This window comes from Mizuhopecten yessoensis, unplaced genomic scaffold (genome assembly GCF_002113885.1).
Source record: "Mizuhopecten yessoensis strain PY_sf001 unplaced genomic scaffold, ASM211388v2 scaffold1539, whole genome shotgun sequence".
Classification (NCBI taxonomy): domain Eukaryota; kingdom Metazoa; phylum Mollusca; class Bivalvia; order Pectinida; family Pectinidae; genus Mizuhopecten; species Mizuhopecten yessoensis.
Genome location: NW_018404097.1, coordinates 2032352 through 2051921, shown reverse-complemented (window position 1 = coordinate 2051921; position 19570 = coordinate 2032352). Strand labels below are relative to the sequence as shown.

The following is a 19570-nucleotide window of genomic DNA, read 5'->3' as shown; positions in this document are numbered from 1 at the left end:
TGAAAAATATACACACAAGGTTTAAATTGAGCTGCTTATATTTACTGTAGTAAAGTATATTGCATTTTACAAACAATTATGTCTTGCATCATTGAAATCAGTACAGTGCAAGTTTTCTTTTTTCACAGTGAAAAGAGCCTTGTGGTATTGAAGATATTTTGAGATGAATCCAAAGAGTTTTATTTAAAACAATACATTTTTAACACTTTCTAGAACCGGACTATTTGTTTGACCTAGAATGATTTGTAAACAAAGAAAACATTGTGAAAAACACCCACTTCTGAGGGTCATGTTAACACTGTTATCCTTTCTCTCACAGACCACCTTAGAGATTGACAAATCAATGCTAGGTCTGGGGTACAGATTAAACCAGCTGGACCAGGACTGGTCATCGTATCTCACACCAGAGTAAGTACTTACATCAGTACAGACTGTACTGGACAAGGACTGGTCATCGCATCTCACACCAGAGTAAGGACTTACATCAGTACAGACTGTACTGGACCAGGACTTGTCATCGCATCTCACACCAGAGTAAAAACTTACATCAGTACAGACTGTACTGGACCAGGACTCGTCATCGCATCTCACACCAGAGTAAAAACTTACATCAGTACAGACTGTACTGTACCAGCACTGGTCATCGCATCTCCCACCAGAGTAAGTACTTACATCAGTCCAGACTGTACCAGCTGGACCAGGACTGGTCATCGCATCGCACACCAGAGTAAGTACTTACATCAGTCCAGACTGTACTGGACCAGGACTGGTCATCACATCTCACACCATAGTAAGTACTTACATCAGTACAGACTGTCCCAGCTGGACCAGGACTGGTCATCACATCTCACACCAGAGTAAGTTCTTACATTAGTACAGACTGTACTGGACCAGGACTTGTCATCGCATCTCACACCAGAGTAAGTACTTACATCAGTACAGACTGTACTTGACAAGGACTGGTCATCGCATCTCACACCAGAGTAAGTACTTACATCAGTACAGACTGTACCAGCTGGACCAGGACTGGTCATCACATCTCACACCAGAGTAAGTACTTACACCAGTACAGACTGTACTGGACCAGGACTGGTCAACGCATCTCACACCAGAGTAAGTACTTACATCAGAACATACTGTACCAGCTGGACCAGGACTGGTCATCGCATCTCACACCAGAGTAAGTACTTACATCAGAACATACTGTACCAGCTGGACCAGGACTGGTCATCGCATCTCACACCAGAGGAAGTACTTACATCAGTACAGACTGTACCAGCTGGACCCGGACTGGTCATCACATCTCACACCAGAGTAATTACTTACATCAGTACAGACTTTACAGGACCAGGACTGGGCATCGCATCTCACACCAGAGTAAGTACTTACATCAGAACATACTGTACCAGCTGGACCAGGACTGGTCATCGCATCTCACACCAGAGGAAGTACTTACATCAGTACAGACTGTACCAGCTGGACCAGGACTGGCCATCACATCTCACACCAGAGTAAGTACTTACACCAGTACAGACTGTACTGGACCAGGACTGGTCATAACATCTCACACCAGAGTAAGTACTTACATCAGTACAGACGGTACTGGACCAGGACTGGTCATCACATCTCACACCATAGTAAGTACTTACATCAGTACAGACTGTACTGTACCAGGACTGGTCATCTCATCTCACACCAGAGTAAGTACTTACATCAGTACAGACTGTACTGGACCAGGACTGGTCATCTCATCTCACACCAGAGTAAGTACTTATATCAGTACAGACAGAACCAGTTGGACCAGGCTTCTTAAATCTGATTAGTGGCTTGTAACTAGAAATTTGATTAAATGGAATTTTGAAGCTTACAATTATGGTCAGTTTTAGTGGACATCCTTTGCACCAGAGTAAGACATATGTTATACTTTGATCCTTCTTAATTCTAAAAGTATATACAAGCTCATTGATAGTAACATCTTTAAGACTTTGATCCTAATTAACACTGTTACTATGGTTACAGAATAATCCTAATTAACACTGTTACTATGGTTACAGAATGATCCTAATTAACACTGTTACTATGGTTACAAAATGATCCTAATTAACACTGTTACTATGGTTACAGAATGATTCTAATTAACACTGTTACTATGGTTACAGGATGATCCTAATTAACACTAACCACAGTTATAGAATGATCCTAATTGTGGTTACAGAATGATCCTAATTAACACTGTTACTATGGTTACCTAATAATCCTAATTAACACTTATTACAGTTACAGAAAGATCCTTATCAACACTGTTACTATGGTTACAGAATAATCATACTTAACACTAACCACAGTTACAGAATGATCCTAATTAAAACTGTTACTATGGTTACCGAATGATCATAATTGCCACTGTTAATATAGTTACAGAATGATCCTAATTAACACTGTTACTATGGTTACAGAATGGAGACATGGCGAGAGGTGTTTGTGAAGGAGGAACTGCATTGGACAGTTGTAATCAAGGTTACCCTGCAACACCTAGTGGTCCGATCAGTCTCGCTGGATCAGGTAATTAGTGTCCCAAGTGATACTGATTGATTGTAAAATAGATCAGTCTACATGTAAAATTTATACTCATGAATGGATAATTTTAAGTGTATAACCACACAAATCACTATTTATGAAAACCAGCTGTACATTTTTGTTCTTGCATTAATGAAAACTAAGTGGTTACTGTACGTTGTACTTTATATCAACCCTATCTACATCTAAACCTCAGAGTGTAACCTGGTAATAACAGAAATTTATGGTATTTTATCTTTCTTTGCCGTTGTGAGTCATCACTAACTGACCAATGTTGACCTCTGTTTTCAGTTTCGGATGGAGCAGTATGAAGATCTACAGAGCTGCTATAGCAGTTCTCTGAGCTCCTTCCCTTCATTTGACAACAGGCGACGAACGATTTCCACTAAGTCCATCACTCCATCTCTAAATAGTGCCTTTAGTGGACTGGTGTCGTCTGCTCAGTCTACACCAGTTCACAACAAACGTGTAGGTATTGTTTGATCAGTTCATACATGTTCAGAATCAACATGTACATGTCGTCTGCTCAATTCAACATGTTGCTGTCTTCTGTTCAGTACTTTGCTGTTCAGAATCAAAATTGATGTGTTGTCTGTTGAGTCCACAACTGTTCACAATAAGCATGTGTATGTTGTCAGTTCAGTTCACCGCTGCACACAATCATGAGATATGTGTCGTCTGCTCAGTCCAGCACTGTTCACAATAAAATAGGGTGTCGTGTCATTTGTTCTGGCACCTGTTCAGAGCCAGCATATATGTGTCATCTTCTTAATCCACATCTATTCAGAAGCAGCATGTATATGTGTACTCAGTCAACATAAATGTCGCCTGTTGATGGCTGATCAGTCCACTACTGTTCACATTGAATATGTAGACTTGTTGGGATATGTAGGGAGAATGTTTTTGACCTTATCTGCAGATATATTTAGATTATTGCAGAAATAATGATTATAGTCTGATAAATATTGAATACAGATGATATTGTGTATAACTGTTTGTTCTGCATCATTAGTTCCCCTGGGGACAGTATGAGCACAGTGTGGTGTTGAGTGTGTGCTCATTGTTGATTACATATGCTCCTTAAAACAAATGTCTGCCATTTTCAAACTTTGCACCTATCATCATGGAATTCATATTCATTCCAGACGGAAAGCTGAGTGTAAGGTAGCAATTTTGGGAAAATTTGGTAAAAGTTTATATTATATATTTTAATTTGATATTTTACATGTAATATTTAACACTGTACATGATTGTAGATTCAAGTTTGTTGAACATTATTCTAGTCAGGACATTGGGTTTTGGGCAAAAGTTCAACATTGATGATAAATAGTAGGTTTCGTTTTGTGCAAATTCATCAGTCAGATAAAGTGGAAATACATTATGTGAATGTTACTATACTGACCTCAGCATTTTCTAGTTTTCCCTTTGAAAGTATTTAGTTTTTGTTGAAAGGTATCAATATCGTTTTCAGACCTCACTTACATCAGAATGTGGGACACATTATCCGACAATTCATGAGTCCCCGCTGCCATTACCAGGACAGCCATCAGTGCTCAGCCAAGAACAACAACGAGCCAGAACAGAAGCTGTGAATATCCGTAAGTTTTCACAGATGGAGGACATGCGTGGGCTACATTCTGATTTTGGGCTGAACAAGACTGATGGGGACACAAAGTCCTTGGAAGATTTTGTGGATGAGTATGGAGACGCGATGGTGACCTTTAGTTATATCAGACATAGCAGTTCCCTCCCCGACATCCTCAGCAAAAGTTATGACCACAGTCTTAGTGTCTCACGAAGGCATATCAGTCAGAACCTTGGTGACAAGGACCTTCCAGAAATCAAACCAGTGTCATGTGACCATAATAAGAATCAATCACTTATTGACAAAGTTTTACCTGATGATTCTGAGGGCCAGTCAGAAAAGCAGAAAATGTCACATGATCTAGTTGTCAGTGCAGAAGTCCATCAGCAATCATTTGAAGACAGTGAATTGATGAAAGCAAAGGTTAGTAACCATGACGATGATAAGGACATCCATCAGCATTTACTGGAAGACGATGAATTGATGAAAGCAAAGGTTAGTAACCATGACGATGATAACGACATCCATCAGCAATTACTGGAAGACGATGAATTGATAAAAGCAAAGGTTGGTAACCATGACGATGATAAGGACTCTTTAGCTGAAGAGTTCCATAATGATAGTGACAATACATTTACAGAGTCAGATGATGACAACCTCACAGATCACACAGAGTCTGCTGATGAGGACTTTGCCTTTCCTCCAATAGAAATTGTATCCATGGTTAGTGAAAAATTAGATACTCAGGCCATTATGACCCCTGTGCCATCCACACAGAAGAAAGACCTTATAGCAGCCAGTTTCAAAGAGATGAATGGTAGTACGGGTCCGTCTCGCCCTACGATTGTATTAGACAGACACATATCATGTGATAGCGTGGAGGACTCTGTGACCCCCGCCAACTCTGTGAGCTCTCCCATCTCCCCCTCATCTCCGACTCCCAAAGTCATGTCCATGCTGCCATTGTCAAGTTCTGTGGTGGATCTGATTGTGATGCTGCAGCGTTTAGTGGAGTTCAGTTCTACGATCAGCCAGACTTTCTGTCACAGTACTGTTAAGGGCCAGACTTCTGTCAATGAAGACTCCATCTTGTCCTTGGAGTCTTGCTCAGATGAATTTTATCTCACCACCAAGATGAGTGATGCACGCCAGAAACTGTACGACAACATTTTTGAGGTCAGTCAGATAAACACATCTATTAAAATTTTGTTAAAGTTTTGCAATATTGTCTTTTCTTAAGTAAAAGGAAATTCTAAAATGTGCTGCACCCAAATTATTTTGTGTTAACACGAATCTGTGTATCAATGTTGATTAAATGTTATGTTTACCTTTGCAGATTTGTAACACACATTGTATTTATACAGTTACATGTATTATTTGCCTGTATAGTTTGTGTGACATACTGTGTGTCTACGCTGAAAACTGCAACACTCTGTGTGTCTTTATGCTGAAAACATGCTCCTTTTTCCTGTAGGGTTTATGTAACGCTCCGTGTGTCTTTATGCTGAAAACATGCTCCTTTTTCCTGTAAGATTTTTGTGTAACACTCTTGTGTATCTTTATGCTGAAAACATTCTCCTTTTCCTGTAGGGTTTTTGTAACACTCTGTGTATCTTTATGCTGAAAACATGCTCCTTTTTCCTGTAGGATTTTTGTTTTTGTATAACACTTTGTGTGTGTATGATGAAAAAATGCTCTTTTTTCCTGTAGGGTTTGTGGAACACTCAGTGTGTCTATGCTGATAAAATGCTCTTTTTGTGTCGCCTGCGAAAAGCTGGTGACACAAAGGTATTGCTTTGTAGGAGGTGGCGTCGGCGTCGTCGTCGTCGTCCGAACAGAGGTTTTCGTGCGATAACTTGAGTTTCCTTAGGCAGATCAAACTCAAACTTCATGCAGTGCTTCCTTACCAAAAGTGCTAGCTTTGGATTGCTTTTCAGGTCCGAAGGTCAAAGGTCAAGGTCACTGTTACTATAAATAGAAAATCTGTTTTCGTGCGATAACTAGAGATTTCTTGGGCCGAACAAACTCAAACTTCATGCAGTGCTTCCTTACCAAAAGAGCTTGCTTGGGATTGCTTTTCAGGTCCGAAGGTAAAAGGTCAAGGTCACTGTTACTATAAATAGAAAATCTCTTTTCGTGCGATAACTTGAGATTCCTAGGGCCGAACAAACTCAAACTTCATGCAGTTCTTCCTTACCAAAAGTGCTTGCTTGTGATTGCTTTTCAGGTCCGAAGGTCAAAGGTCAAGGTCACTGTTACTATAAATAGAAAATCTGTATTTATGCGATAACTAGAGATTCCTTGGGCCGAACAAACTCAAACTTCATGCAGTTCTTCCTTACCAAAAGTGCTTGCTTGGGCTTGCTTTTCAGGTCTGAAGGTCAAAGGTCAAGGTCACTGTTACTATAAATAGAAAATCTGTTTTCGTGCGATAACTTGATATTCCTTGGGCCGAACAAACTCAAACTTCATGCAGTGCTTCCTTACCAAAAGTGCTTGCTTGGGCTTGCTTTTCAGGTCTGAAGGTCAAAGGTCAAGGTCACTGTTACTATAATAGAAACTTCACTAAAACTGTATTATTTATGCGAAACCATCCGACAAATCATACAAATTAAACTTGGAATTGAGACAATGAGTATCCATGCAAGTTCCTTAAAACTCAGAGTATTCTTCCCAGAATAACAGATTATATAACAAAATGATGCCATCCAAAATCATAATCTATGATTATTGCTTACTTTTAACATTATTTCTTGAAATGAAAAGTGTATCTATTTCTTCGTAATCTCCCAGCTTCCTGCGCAGGCGACACATCCACTACCGTGGAATTCTTGTTTCCTGTAGGGTTTGTGTAACACTCTTTGTGTGTATGCTGAAAACATGCTCTTTTTTCCTGTAGGGTTTGTGTAACACTCTGTGTGTGTATGCTGATAACATGCTGTGTTTGGACCTTTGTGGGACCACGGTGTCCGTTGCCAGGAGACTGGTAGGACCTCAGGTAGGGCTTATAGCAATAGTTTACCTGTTTCACTTTTGATACATCCACAATATATTAGAAAGTTTCATTTCTTTTTTACCCTTAGAAGTATTTTCATTGTTTGGGTTTTACTGAAAAAAGCAAATGCAATATATAAAAGATACAAATAAGGTATCAAAATGTCAAAATAAATTTATTGAATTTGATAAGATTATGAAAAATGATTGAACAATTGTCTTAATAGATCTAGCAGATTATTTATTGTATTCCTTTGCTGTAAAATATATCATATATTGTATACTGTAACTGCAACATGTTTCATACAATACAATATTATCATTACACAATCTTTTTGCTGTATTATTTACATTGATGGAGTATTCTAGAAATTCTCACTATTAAAATGTCTTGTTCCTGTTCACAGCTGGTGTCCTACCTCCAGACTCAGCAGACGGGCGGCCTCATTTGGGGCTGTCGCCACGACACCAACAGGGTGAAGGACTGCTTCATGTATGTCAACAAGAAGGCAGAGCTACTCTGTGATCGTTATGAGCCCATTACCAAAGACGTACGTCAACAGATATGCACAAACAGACATTGAATACAAAAAATTACATAATTATTTTACAGTTAGAGTCGAGGTTAAATTTAATTGTCTTACCTGTTCATAACTTTAGGAAACTTGTATTTATAAGGGATAACAAGTGGATTAACTATGCACTTTATATTTTTAATCTTAAATTTAAAAAAATAAACTGTGATACTATAACAAATACAGGTCTAGGTATTGAGTGTGACAAGGGGGATTACTCTCACACAACTTGTGACAAATGTGAACATTTTTTTTTTTTTTTTTGCAGTATGCTCACATTTTTAACAACTAGAAATAAGTGCGAAAACATCTACACAGGAACATTTATTTATGGTATTATTGATATATGGAATATGTAGATTTCAAACCCTTTACCAATGAGAACGTTTGTACACTTTGATTAGTTGGAAGAGGCACAACACAAACATTACCACGCACGATAATTTCCACTTTTATAATAATGCACATTATGATGTCAGAATATACTAATTCTGCCCCTTTGCTGGTCTATATGGGAAACTTGTAACCAGATGTGTTCACTATGAATAAAGAATATAATTATGTGTACATGTACAAGTTGAGAAATCATCTTTAACTTGTGTCTTCAGTAAAGCTTTCCTTTTGAACATCCTAAGTTAAGGAAAGTTTGTAAACCTGGCCACAGAGCCAGCACATCTCAATATATACAAGAGACCTTTGAATTAAAGCACAGGTATCTGACATGTAGTTATATAATTATATAGTTACTAGTTCTAGTTTGTTTTTGTCATGTGTATTATAGGCTGCAGTTGATAAGTTTACATTCTGGTACCTGTGCAACCTAAAACTACATGGCATTGTAATCTTTTAGATGTGTACCCGGATCAACAACATGGCGGCAGTTTCCGACTACCTTGACAGTTACCATGGCAAGCTTGGAAAAGCCTTTGATGTCTACAACGATTGGCGGCTTAAACACAAGAGCTACACTCCTACAAGTGACCATAACAGCTATGACAAAACAGGTACACAAACACTTTAATATCCATATGTAATGAAAATAAATTATCTGTTTAAAATGCATTTCATTAAAAGTAATGCATAATAGGAAAATAACGAGGAAAATTAGTTTAGGAAAAGTCCTTTAAAATAAGTATCCATCATTTAATTAACTGTGAAATAACTGTAGTCTTACACTTATTTATTTCACCGCAGAGTATGAAGTTGTGACAGGATTTTCTTACAATCCTGAGTCTGACCGTCAGTTTGTCATGGAGACTGCATCTCAGATAACATCGACGACCACTTCATCACGGTCATGTCATTCTGTCATTGTGCAGAGTCTCACAAGGCCGTGCCATGATCACTTGATGGCTGTCCTGCGTGCCCTAAGTAGGATCATGGCCTACAGGGTAAGTGAGAGGGGTCAAGGCTATCGTCAGTATGTGTTTTACTCTTTCTTTGGTTAACTTGATACACTTTTTCATACTCTCAGTATGAAATAAGTTCTTATCCCATAGAGCAAATGTATTTGACATTCCCCATAGAGAAGTGCATGGACCCTTCTTCCATAGGGAAGTGTACAGTTCTCTGTCCATAGAGAAGTGAATGAATCCCTCCCCATAGAGAGGTGTATGGGCCCTTCCTCCAACAGCACAATGAATGAAGCCTTCTTCCATATAGCAGTATATGCATCTTTCCCACAGAGATGCATATTATGAATCCTTCCCCTTAGATCTATACTTGAGTCTTTCCCCTATATAGCAGTGTATGGGACTTTCCCCATAGAGTAATACATAAGTCTTTCCCCATAGAGTAGTGCATAAGTATTTCCCCATAGAGCAGTGTATATATCTTTCCACATTATAGAGCAGTGTATATGTCTTTCCCCATAGAGTAGTGTGTAAGTCTTTCAACCATAGAGTAGTGTATAAGTCTTTCCCCATAGAGCAGTGTATAAGTCTTTCCCCATTAGAGCTATATATGAGTTCTCCTCCCATAGAGCTATATATGAGTTCTCCTCCCATAGAGCTATATATGAGTTCTCCTCCCATAGAGCTATACCGTAGAACGATGCATGAGTCCATCCCCATAGAGTACTGAATGAGTCCCTGCACAGTCCACGTAGAACAGACACCTTTCACATTAGAGAAATTAGATGATGGTGTAACATATAACTGTATGACACTTCCCACAGATAAACCTGTTTGTGTGTGATGCCCTGCATGTGTTGCTTGGCTTGAAGCACCCAGATGACCCCATACATGTGTGCCTCCAGCCCCTCACACAGTTCCTGCAGAACTACTTTGACTCCCTACAGGCATGGCTGTACCCAGACTGCTTTAGGAGGGTCACAGAGTGCATCTGGATATTTATTGTACAAGTATGTAGAACTGGTTGTTTTGATCTATACAGAGTAAGCTTATTGATATTAAAATTTGTATAATAGCTATAAAAATGGGAATAGTAACAGATTTTGAATTGAGTTAATTCCCTTTTGCCCTGTAACGCAGACATTTCAGTTCTGTTTTGCTTTTCTACAGGATTTTGAGGAAGAGCTCAGCAGGTTAATGTTGGGAGATGGCAACGGAGAAACAAATGGTCGGACACTCATACAAGCTCTCTCAGTAAGTACCATTATTGCACCATATAAACAAATGGCCGGACACTGATTACAAACTCTCTTAGTAAGTACCATTATTACACGACTACCAACAAATGGCCGGACTTTCATACAAGCTCTCTTAGTAAGTACCATTATTACACCATACAAACAAATGGCCGGACACTCATACAAACTCTATCAGTAAGTAACATTATTACACCATACAAACAAATGGCCAGACACCCATACAAGCTCTCCCAGTACGGACCATTATTACCCCATACAAACAAATGGCAGGACACTCATTACAAACTCTCTCAGTAAGTACCATTTTTACACCATACAACCAAATGGCCGGACACTCATTACAAACTCTCTCAGTAAGTAACATTTTTACACCATACAAACAAATGGCCGAACACTCATACAATCTCTCTTAGTAAGTACCATTATTACACCATTCAAACAAATGGTCGGACACTCATACAAGCTCTCACAGTAAGTACCATTATTACACCACCACAAACAAATGGCCAGACACTCATACAAACTCTCACAGTAAGTACCATTATTACACCAAACAAACAAATGGCCGGACACTCATTACAAACTCTCTCAGTAAGTACCATTTTTACACCATACAAACAAATGGCCGGACACTCATACAAGCTCTCACAGTAAGTACCATTATTACACCATACAAACAAATGGCTGGACACTCATACAAGCTCTCACAGTAAGTACCATTATTAAACCATACAAACAAATGGCCAGACACTCATACAAGCTCTCACAGTAAGTACCATTATTAAACCATATAAACAAATGGCCAGACACTCATACAAGCTCTCACAGTAAGTACCATTATTAAACCATATAAACAAATGGCCAGACACTCATACAAGCTCTCACAGTAAGTACCATTATTACACCATACAAACAAATGGCCGGACACTCATTACAAACTCTCTCAGTAAGTACCATTATTACACCACTACCAAAAAATGGCCAGACACTCATACAAGCTCTCTCAGTAAGTACCATTATTACATCATACAAACAAATGGCCGGACACTCATACAAGCTCTCACAGTAAGAACCATTATTACACCATACAAACAAATGGCAAGACACTCATACAAGCTTTCACAGTAAGTACCATTATTACACCATACAAACAAATGACCGGACACTCATTACAAACTCTCTCAGTAAGTACCATTATTACACCACTCCCAAAAAATGGCCAGACACTCATACAAGCTCTCTCAGTAAGTACCATTATTACATCATACAAACAAACGGCCGGACACTCATACAAGCTCTCACAGTAAGTACCATTATTACATCATACAAACAAATGGCCGGACACTCATACAAGCTCTCACAGTAAGACCCATTATTACACCATACAAACAAATGGCCAGACGCCCATACAAGCTCTCAAAGTAAGTACCATTATTACACCATACAAACAAATGGCCGGACACTCATACAAGCTCTCACAGTAAGAACCATTATTACACCATACAAACAAATGGCCAGACACTCATACAAGCTTTCACAGTAAGTACCATTATTACACCATACAAACAAATGGCCGGACACTAATACAAGCTCTCACAGTAAGTAACATTATTACACCATACAAACAAATAGCAGGAGACTCATACAAGCTCTCACAGTAAGTAACATTATTACACCATACAAACAAATGGCAAGACACTCATACAAGCTTTCACAGTAAGTACCATTATTACGCCACCACAAACAAATGGCTGGAGACTCATCCAATCTCTCACAGTAAGTACCATTATTACCCCACCACAAACAAATGGCTGGAGACTCATCCAATCTCTCACAGTAAGTACCATTATTACACCATACAAACAAATGGCCGGACACTCATACAAGCTCTCACAGTAAGTACTATTATTACACCATACAAACAAATGGTCAGACACTCATACAAGCTCTCACAGTAAGTACCATTATTACACCATACAAACAAATGGCCGGAGACTCATACAAGCTCTCACAGTAAGTACCATTATTACACCACCACAAACAAATGGCTGGAGACTCATACAATCTCTCACAGTAAGTACCATTATTACACCATACAAACAAATGGCCAGAGACTCATACAATCTCTCTCAGTAAGTACCATTATTACACCATTCAAACAAATGGTCGGACACTCATACAAGCTCTCACAGTAAGAACCATTATTACACCATACAAACAAATGGCCAGAGACTCATACAATCTCTCTCAGTAAGTACCATTATTACACCATACAAACAAATGGCCAGAGACTCATACAATCTCTCTCAGTAAGTACCATTATTACACCACACCAAACAAATGGCCAGACACCCATACAAGCTCTCCCAGTAAGTACCATTATTACACCATTCAAACAAATGGTCGGACACTCATACAAGCTCTCTCAGTAAGTACCATTATTACACCATTCAAACAAATGGTCGGACACTCATACAAGCTCTCACAGTAAGAACCATTATTACACCACACCAAACAAATGGCCAGACACCCATACAAGCTCTCCCAGTAAGTACCATTATTACACCATTCAAACAAATGGCCGGACACTCATACAAGCTCTCTCAGTAAGTACCATTATTACACCATACAAACAAATGGCCGGACACTCATACAAACTCTATCAGTAAGTACCATTATTACACCATACAAACAAATGGCCAGACACCCATACAAGCTCTCACAGTAAGTACCATTTTTACACCATAAAAACAAATATAGGTTACATACACATGTACTTAAATATTTGTATGACCCTGCCATGAAATGAGGTGAGGGGGCATATATTGTTTAGTGTTGCCCATATATCCGTCCTGTCATGTCCTGTCCCATCACTTCCCGTCCCATCAAAAACTGAAACTGATTTCACATGGTGACAGGGACAATCATGTCTTACAGACATCTTCTAGTTTTTGCAAATCTTACTTAGCAGATTTAGTTTATATCGTCACTTTGATATAGTAACATTAAGTTCTATAATATGTAACAAGTATTTTGGTGGTATTTTGTCATGGTCAAAAGACACACTTTAACATTTTGAAATTTGTGTATTTTGGCATTAGCTATATATAGAATTATGTAATTATTTTGTTATCTTCATAACCTGTGTTACTTCATTCATTACCCACCAAGACAAAGTAGCATTAGCTATATAGAACTATGTAATTATTTTGTTATCTTCATAACCTGTGTTACTTTGACTGTTGTTGCAGCATCTGCTTACATTCATTACCCACCAAGACAAAGACATAAGGAAAGATCTACTGCTGTCACAGGCGGTAAGTGGTATCTCACACACAGATTATTTACCACTTGATTACAGGCAATAATAACATAACGTAGCGAGCTCACCAACAGTAAAATATTTGTATTGTATTATTTTGTATTAATATGTTACATAGCTATCCAGGCTTCCAGTACAAAAAATATCATGTTTCTCAATAGGACAACATACAAAAGGTACTTAAATTTCATGATGGAATTCTAAAAAATAAATAATCCTCAGACTGAAATATTTAAAATTTTATCTAAAAAGTGGATGAAGTGGTGATACATTTCAGTTAATGGGTAACTACAAGTATTGACCTTGACCTTTGACCTTTACAGGAGGATGTTATGTTTAAGCTACAGCTGTTTACAGAGTCTACACCACAGTTGATGAGGTTACACAATGCTCTCAAGGAACATGTAAGTTGATATCTTATAATACTTATACGTATATCACATTTGTTACTTTGTAGCATGTACATGTATGTCATCTTTGTTACATAAATGAAGTTTTATTTATGTCACTTGAGGTACTTAGTCATAGTTGTCACCTGATATGTGAGATACAAAGTGAGCATGCTACCTATGATGTTTTGTAGAATGTGTGGACAGATACCACCAGTACCTGTACAATAGACGGAGCTCTACAGGCCACACTACACAAGATGAGACGGGAACTCCAGATGTACTCAAAGTGTTTCAGTGGGAAACAGCTGACAGACTGGATCATGGCAAACCCTGGCCCTTTCTGTAACATGTGTAAGTAGCTCATCACTCATCAACAACTCAAGCAGGCAAATTAAGTTAAGAAGCTATATATAAGTCCTTCTTGACATCCTTTGAGTGAGTGGAATCCTGTGTGAGTTGCAGACAGTGTGTGAGTTGCAGTCTGTGTGTGAGTGGCATCTCCAAATGTAAAAAGAAGCCAGGGCATGAGTGACATACTGTATATGAGTAGGAAACAGCATGTATGGCATTCTGTGTATGAGTGGGAGACAGTCTGTGTGTGGCATCCTGTGTATGTGTTAGAGACAGTGTGTGTGGCATTATGTGTGTGAGTGGGGGACAGTATGTGTGGCATCCTGTGTATGTGTTAGAGACTGTGTGTGTGGCATCCTGTGTATAAGTGGGAGACAGTGTGTGTGGCATCCTGTGTATAAGTGAGTTACAGACAGTATGTATAGTATCCTGTGTATGAGTGGGAGACAGTATGTATAGTATCCTGTGTATGAGTGGGAGACAGTATGTATAGTATCCTGTGTATGAGTGGGAGACAGTATGTATAGTATCCTGTGTATGAGTGGGAGACAGTATGTATAGTATCCTGTGTATGAGTGGGAGACAGTATGTATAGTATCCTGTGTATGAGTGGGAGACAGTATGTATAGTATCCTGTGTATGAGTGGGAGACAGTATGTATAGTATCCTGTGTATGAGTGGGAGACAGTATGTATAGTATCCTGTGTATGAGTGGGAGACAGTATGTATAGTATCCTGTGTATGAGTGGGAGACAGTATGTATAGTATCCTGTGTATGAGTGGGAGACAGTATGTATAGTATCCTGTGTATGAGTGGGAGACAGTATGTATAGTATCCTGTGTATGAGTGGGAGACAGTATGTATAGTATCCTGTGTATGAGTGGGAGACAGTATGTATAGTATCCTGTGTATGAGTGGGAGACAGTATGTATAGTATCCTGTGTATGAGTGGGAGACAGTATGTATAGTATCCTGTGTATGAGTGGGAGACAGTATGTATAGTATCCTGTGTATGAGTGGGAGACAGTATGTATAGTATCCTGTGTATGAGTGGGAGACAGTATGTATAGTATCCTGTGTATGAGTGGGAGACAGTATGTATAGTATCCTGTGTATGAGTGGGAGACAGTATGTATAGTATCCTGTGTATGAGTGGGAGACAGTATGTATAGTATCCTGTGTATGAGTGGGAGACAGTATGTATAGTATCCTGTGTATGAGTGGGAGACAGTATGTATAGTATCCTGTGTATGAGTGGGAGACAGTATGTATAGTATCCTGTGTATGAGTGGGAGACAGTATGTATAGTATCCTGTGTATGAGTGGGAGACAGTATGTATAGTATCCTGTGTATGAGTGGGAGACAGTATGTATAGTATCCTGTGTATGAGTGGGAGACAGTATGTATAGTATCCTGTGTATGAGTGGGAGACAGTATGTATAGTATCCTGTGTATGAGTGGGAGACAGTATGTATAGTATCCTGTGTATGAGTGGGAGACAGTATGTATAGTATCCTGTGTATGAGTGGGAGACAGTATGTATAGTATCCTGTGTATGAGTGGGAGACAGTATGTATAGTATCCTGTGTATGAGTGGGAGACAGTATGTATAGTATCCTGTGTATGAGTGGGAGACAGTATGTATAGTATCCTGTGTATGAGTGGGAGACAGTATGTATAGTATCCTGTGTATGAGTGGGAGACAGTATGTATAGTATCCTGTGTATGAGTGGGAGACAGTATGTATAGTATCCTGTGTATGAGTGGGAGACAGTATGTATAGTATCCTGTGTATGAGTGGGAGACAGTATGTATAGTATCCTGTGTATGAGTGGGAGACAGTATGTATAGTATCCTGTGTATGAGTGGGAGACAGTATGTATAGTATCCTGTGTATGAGTGGGAGACAGTATGTATAGTATCCTGTGTATGAGTGGGAGACAGTATGTATAGTATCCTGTGTATGAGTGGGAGACAGTATGTATAGTATCCTGTGTATGAGTGGGAGACAGTATGTATAGTATCCTGTGTATGAGTGGGAGACAGTATGTATAGTATCCTGTGTATGAGTGGGAGACAGTATGTATAGTATCCTGTGTATGAGTGGGAGACAGTATGTATAGTATCCTGTGTATGAGTGGGAGACAGTATGTATAGTATCCTGTGTATGAGTGGGAGACAGTATGTATAGTATCCTGTGTATGAGTGGGAGACAGTATGTATAGTATCCTGTGTATGAGTGGGAGACAGTATGTATAGTATCCTGTGTATGAGTGGGAGACAGTATGTATAGTATCCTGTGTATGAGTGGGAGACAGTATGTATAGTATCCTGTGTATGAGTGGGAGACAGTATGTATAGTATCCTGTGTATGAGTGGGAGACAGTATGTATAGTATCCTGTGTATGAGTGGGAGACAGTATGTATAGTATCCTGTGTATGAGTGGGAGACAGTATGTATAGTATCCTGTGTATGAGTGGGAGACAGTATGTATAGTATCCTGTGTATGAGTGGGAGACAGTATGTATAGTATCCTGTGTATGAGTGGGAGACAGTATGTATAGTATCCTGTGTATGAGTGGGAGACAGTATGTATAGTATCCTGTGTATGAGTGGGAGACAGTATGTATAGTATCCTGTGTATGAGTGGGAGACAGTATGTATAGTATCCTGTGTATGTGTTAGAGACAGTGTGTGTGGCATTATGTGTGTGAGTGGGAGACAGTGTGTGTGGCACCATGTGTGAGTTGGAGGCAGTGTGTGTGGCACCATGTGTGTGTTGGAGGCAGTGTGTGTGTGAATAGGAGACAGTATGTATAGTAACCTGTGAATGTGTTGGAGACAGTGTGTATGGTATTCTGTGTATGAGTGGGGGACAGTCTGTGTGTGGCATCCTGTGTATGTGTTAGAGACAGTGTGTGTGGCATTATGTGTGTGAGTTGGGGACAGTATGTGTGGCATCCTGAGTATGAGTGGGAGACTGTGTGTGTGGCATCCTGTGTATAAGTGGGAGATAGTGTGTATGGCATTATGTGTGTGTGTGGAATTATGTATATGAGTTGGAGCCCGTATGTGTGGCCTCCTGTGTATGTGTGAGTTACAGACAGTGAGTGACATACTATATATGACTGTGAGACAATGTGTGTGGCACCATGTGTGAGTTGGAGACTGTGTGTGGCATCATGTGTGTGAGTCGGGGACAATGTGTGTGGCATTATGTATATGAGTTGGAGCCCGTATGTGTGGCCTCCTGTGTATGGGATGTATAGTATCCTGTGTATGAGTGGGAGACAGTATGTATAGTATCATGTGTGTGGCATTATGTATATGAGTTGGAGCCCGTATGTGTGGCCTCCTGTGTATGTGTGGCATCCTGTGTATGTGTGGGAGACTGTGTGTGGTATCCTATGTGGTAGTTAGTTTGTGGGAGACAGTCTGTGTGGTAGTTAGTGTGTGTGAGATAGTGTGTGTGGTATCCTGTGTGGTAGTTAGTGTGTGTGAGACAGTGTGTGGGGTATCCTGTGTGGGAGTTAGTGTGTGGGAGACAGTGTGTGTGGTATCCTGTGTGGTAGTTAGTGAGTGGGAGACAGTGTGTGTGAGACTGTGTGTGGTATCCTGTGTGGTAGTTAGTGTGTGGGAGACAGTCTGTGTGGTAGTTAGTGTGTGTGAGACAGTGTGTGTGGTATCCTGTGTGGTAGTAATTGTGTGTGAGACAGTGTGTGTGGTATCCTGTGTGGTAGTTAGGGTGTGGGAGACAGTGTGTGGAAGACAGTGTGTGTGGTAGTTAGTGAGTGGGAGACAGTGTGTGGTATCCTGTGTGTGGTATCCTGTGTGGTAGTTAGTGTGTGGGAGACAGTCTGTGTGGTTGTTAGTGTGTGTGAGACAGTGTGTGTGGTATCCTGTGTGGTAGTTAGTGTGTGTGAGACAGTGTGTGTGGTATCCTATGTGGTAGTTAGTTTGTGGGAGACAGTCTGTGTGGTAGTTAGTGTGTATGAGATAGTGTGTATGGTATCCTGTGTGGTAGTTAGTGTGTGGGAGACAGTGTGTGTGGTATCCTGTGTGGTAGTTAGTGAGTGGGAGACAGTGTGTGGGAGACTGTGTGTGGTATCCTGTGTGGTAGTTAGTGTGTGGGAGACAGTGTGTGTAGTATCCTGTGTGGTAGTTAGTGTGTGGGAGACAGCCTATTTTAGTGTGGCTTTCTGTGCTTACTTTGTGCTAGTGGCAGCTGAAGTTGTTTCATATGCCCATCTATGATTGGAGATATTATGGAGCAGTGATGTCTGGCTGGCTGGGCGTCCAAAATCTGTGACTGTATTTTAATTTCCATGCTTTTTCACTCACATTCATAAAAATTGCTATATAAATTTATCTTTAATGGGACGAAGTAAAGTTCTATGCCCAGCTTTATGCAGAGTAATTTCCCTTTGTTCATTTTCGGTACAAGAGCTTTTTCAGTAAGGTCATTAAGAGCTACATAGTGGAAAATAAAGAGTAAAAGTCCTTATATCAAGAGGGACAGGAGATTCTTTTATAGAATAGGCAGTTGCAAAATTTGATTTTTGTCATATTGTATAAGATTAACACCGGCTGTGTGTTATGTGCCATAGAAAGGGAGAGAATTACTCAATTCATAGGATACACAGGTGTACAGGATGCCACATACACAGTCTCCCACTCATACTCAGGATGCTACAAATACTGTCCCCCGCTCACAGTCACACATAATGCCACACACACTGTCTCCCACTCATACACAGGATGCCACACACAGACTGTCTCCCACTCATGGACTTCAGGACTTTCATTTAATTTTTAAACTGTTTTAAATATTGTTACCATTCCTTTCGAGTCAATAAAGAATTTATTATAGAGCAAACATGAATACATACTGTAACAATTTATAATGTAACTACATATAGGAGGTGGGAGGTAATTACATATACAAAAATACACGTTAACGCAGTTCTAGCTAATTTGTTAATAGATAATTATAAAACTTATAAATGTATTGCTGATTGGAAAGGAAGATAATGTCTAAATGAATTAACAAATGATTGGCCAAGGTGGCTTAAACTAGTCTAACTCTCCTAGGACCTGTTTATTATTTGTCTTTGTGTACATACATTGATCTTTTCTTCGCTCGGAAAGTCTTACCATGTC

General features: G+C 39.6%; 1 protein-coding gene across 1 annotated transcript in view; it reads left to right on the top strand.

Annotated features, from left to right (window-relative positions):
- The window catches only part of LOC110465006, a 39804-nt gene that overhangs the window by 14833 nt on the left and 5401 nt on the right, over positions 1-19570 (top strand). Inside the window, exons 18-30 of the mRNA XM_021520551.1 lie at positions 320-408; positions 2457-2562; positions 2869-3045; positions 4049-5338; positions 7062-7160; positions 7564-7707; positions 8582-8735; positions 8926-9122; positions 9908-10093; positions 10254-10337; positions 13594-13659; positions 13988-14068; positions 14248-14407. Of these exons, the coding sequence (XP_021376226.1) occupies positions 320-408; positions 2457-2562; positions 2869-3045; positions 4049-5338; positions 7062-7160; positions 7564-7707; positions 8582-8735; positions 8926-9122; positions 9908-10093; positions 10254-10337; positions 13594-13659; positions 13988-14068; positions 14248-14407 (2833 nt within the window). The remainder of the gene's footprint in view (positions 1-319; positions 409-2456; positions 2563-2868; positions 3046-4048; positions 5339-7061; positions 7161-7563; positions 7708-8581; positions 8736-8925; positions 9123-9907; positions 10094-10253; positions 10338-13593; positions 13660-13987; positions 14069-14247; positions 14408-19570) is intronic.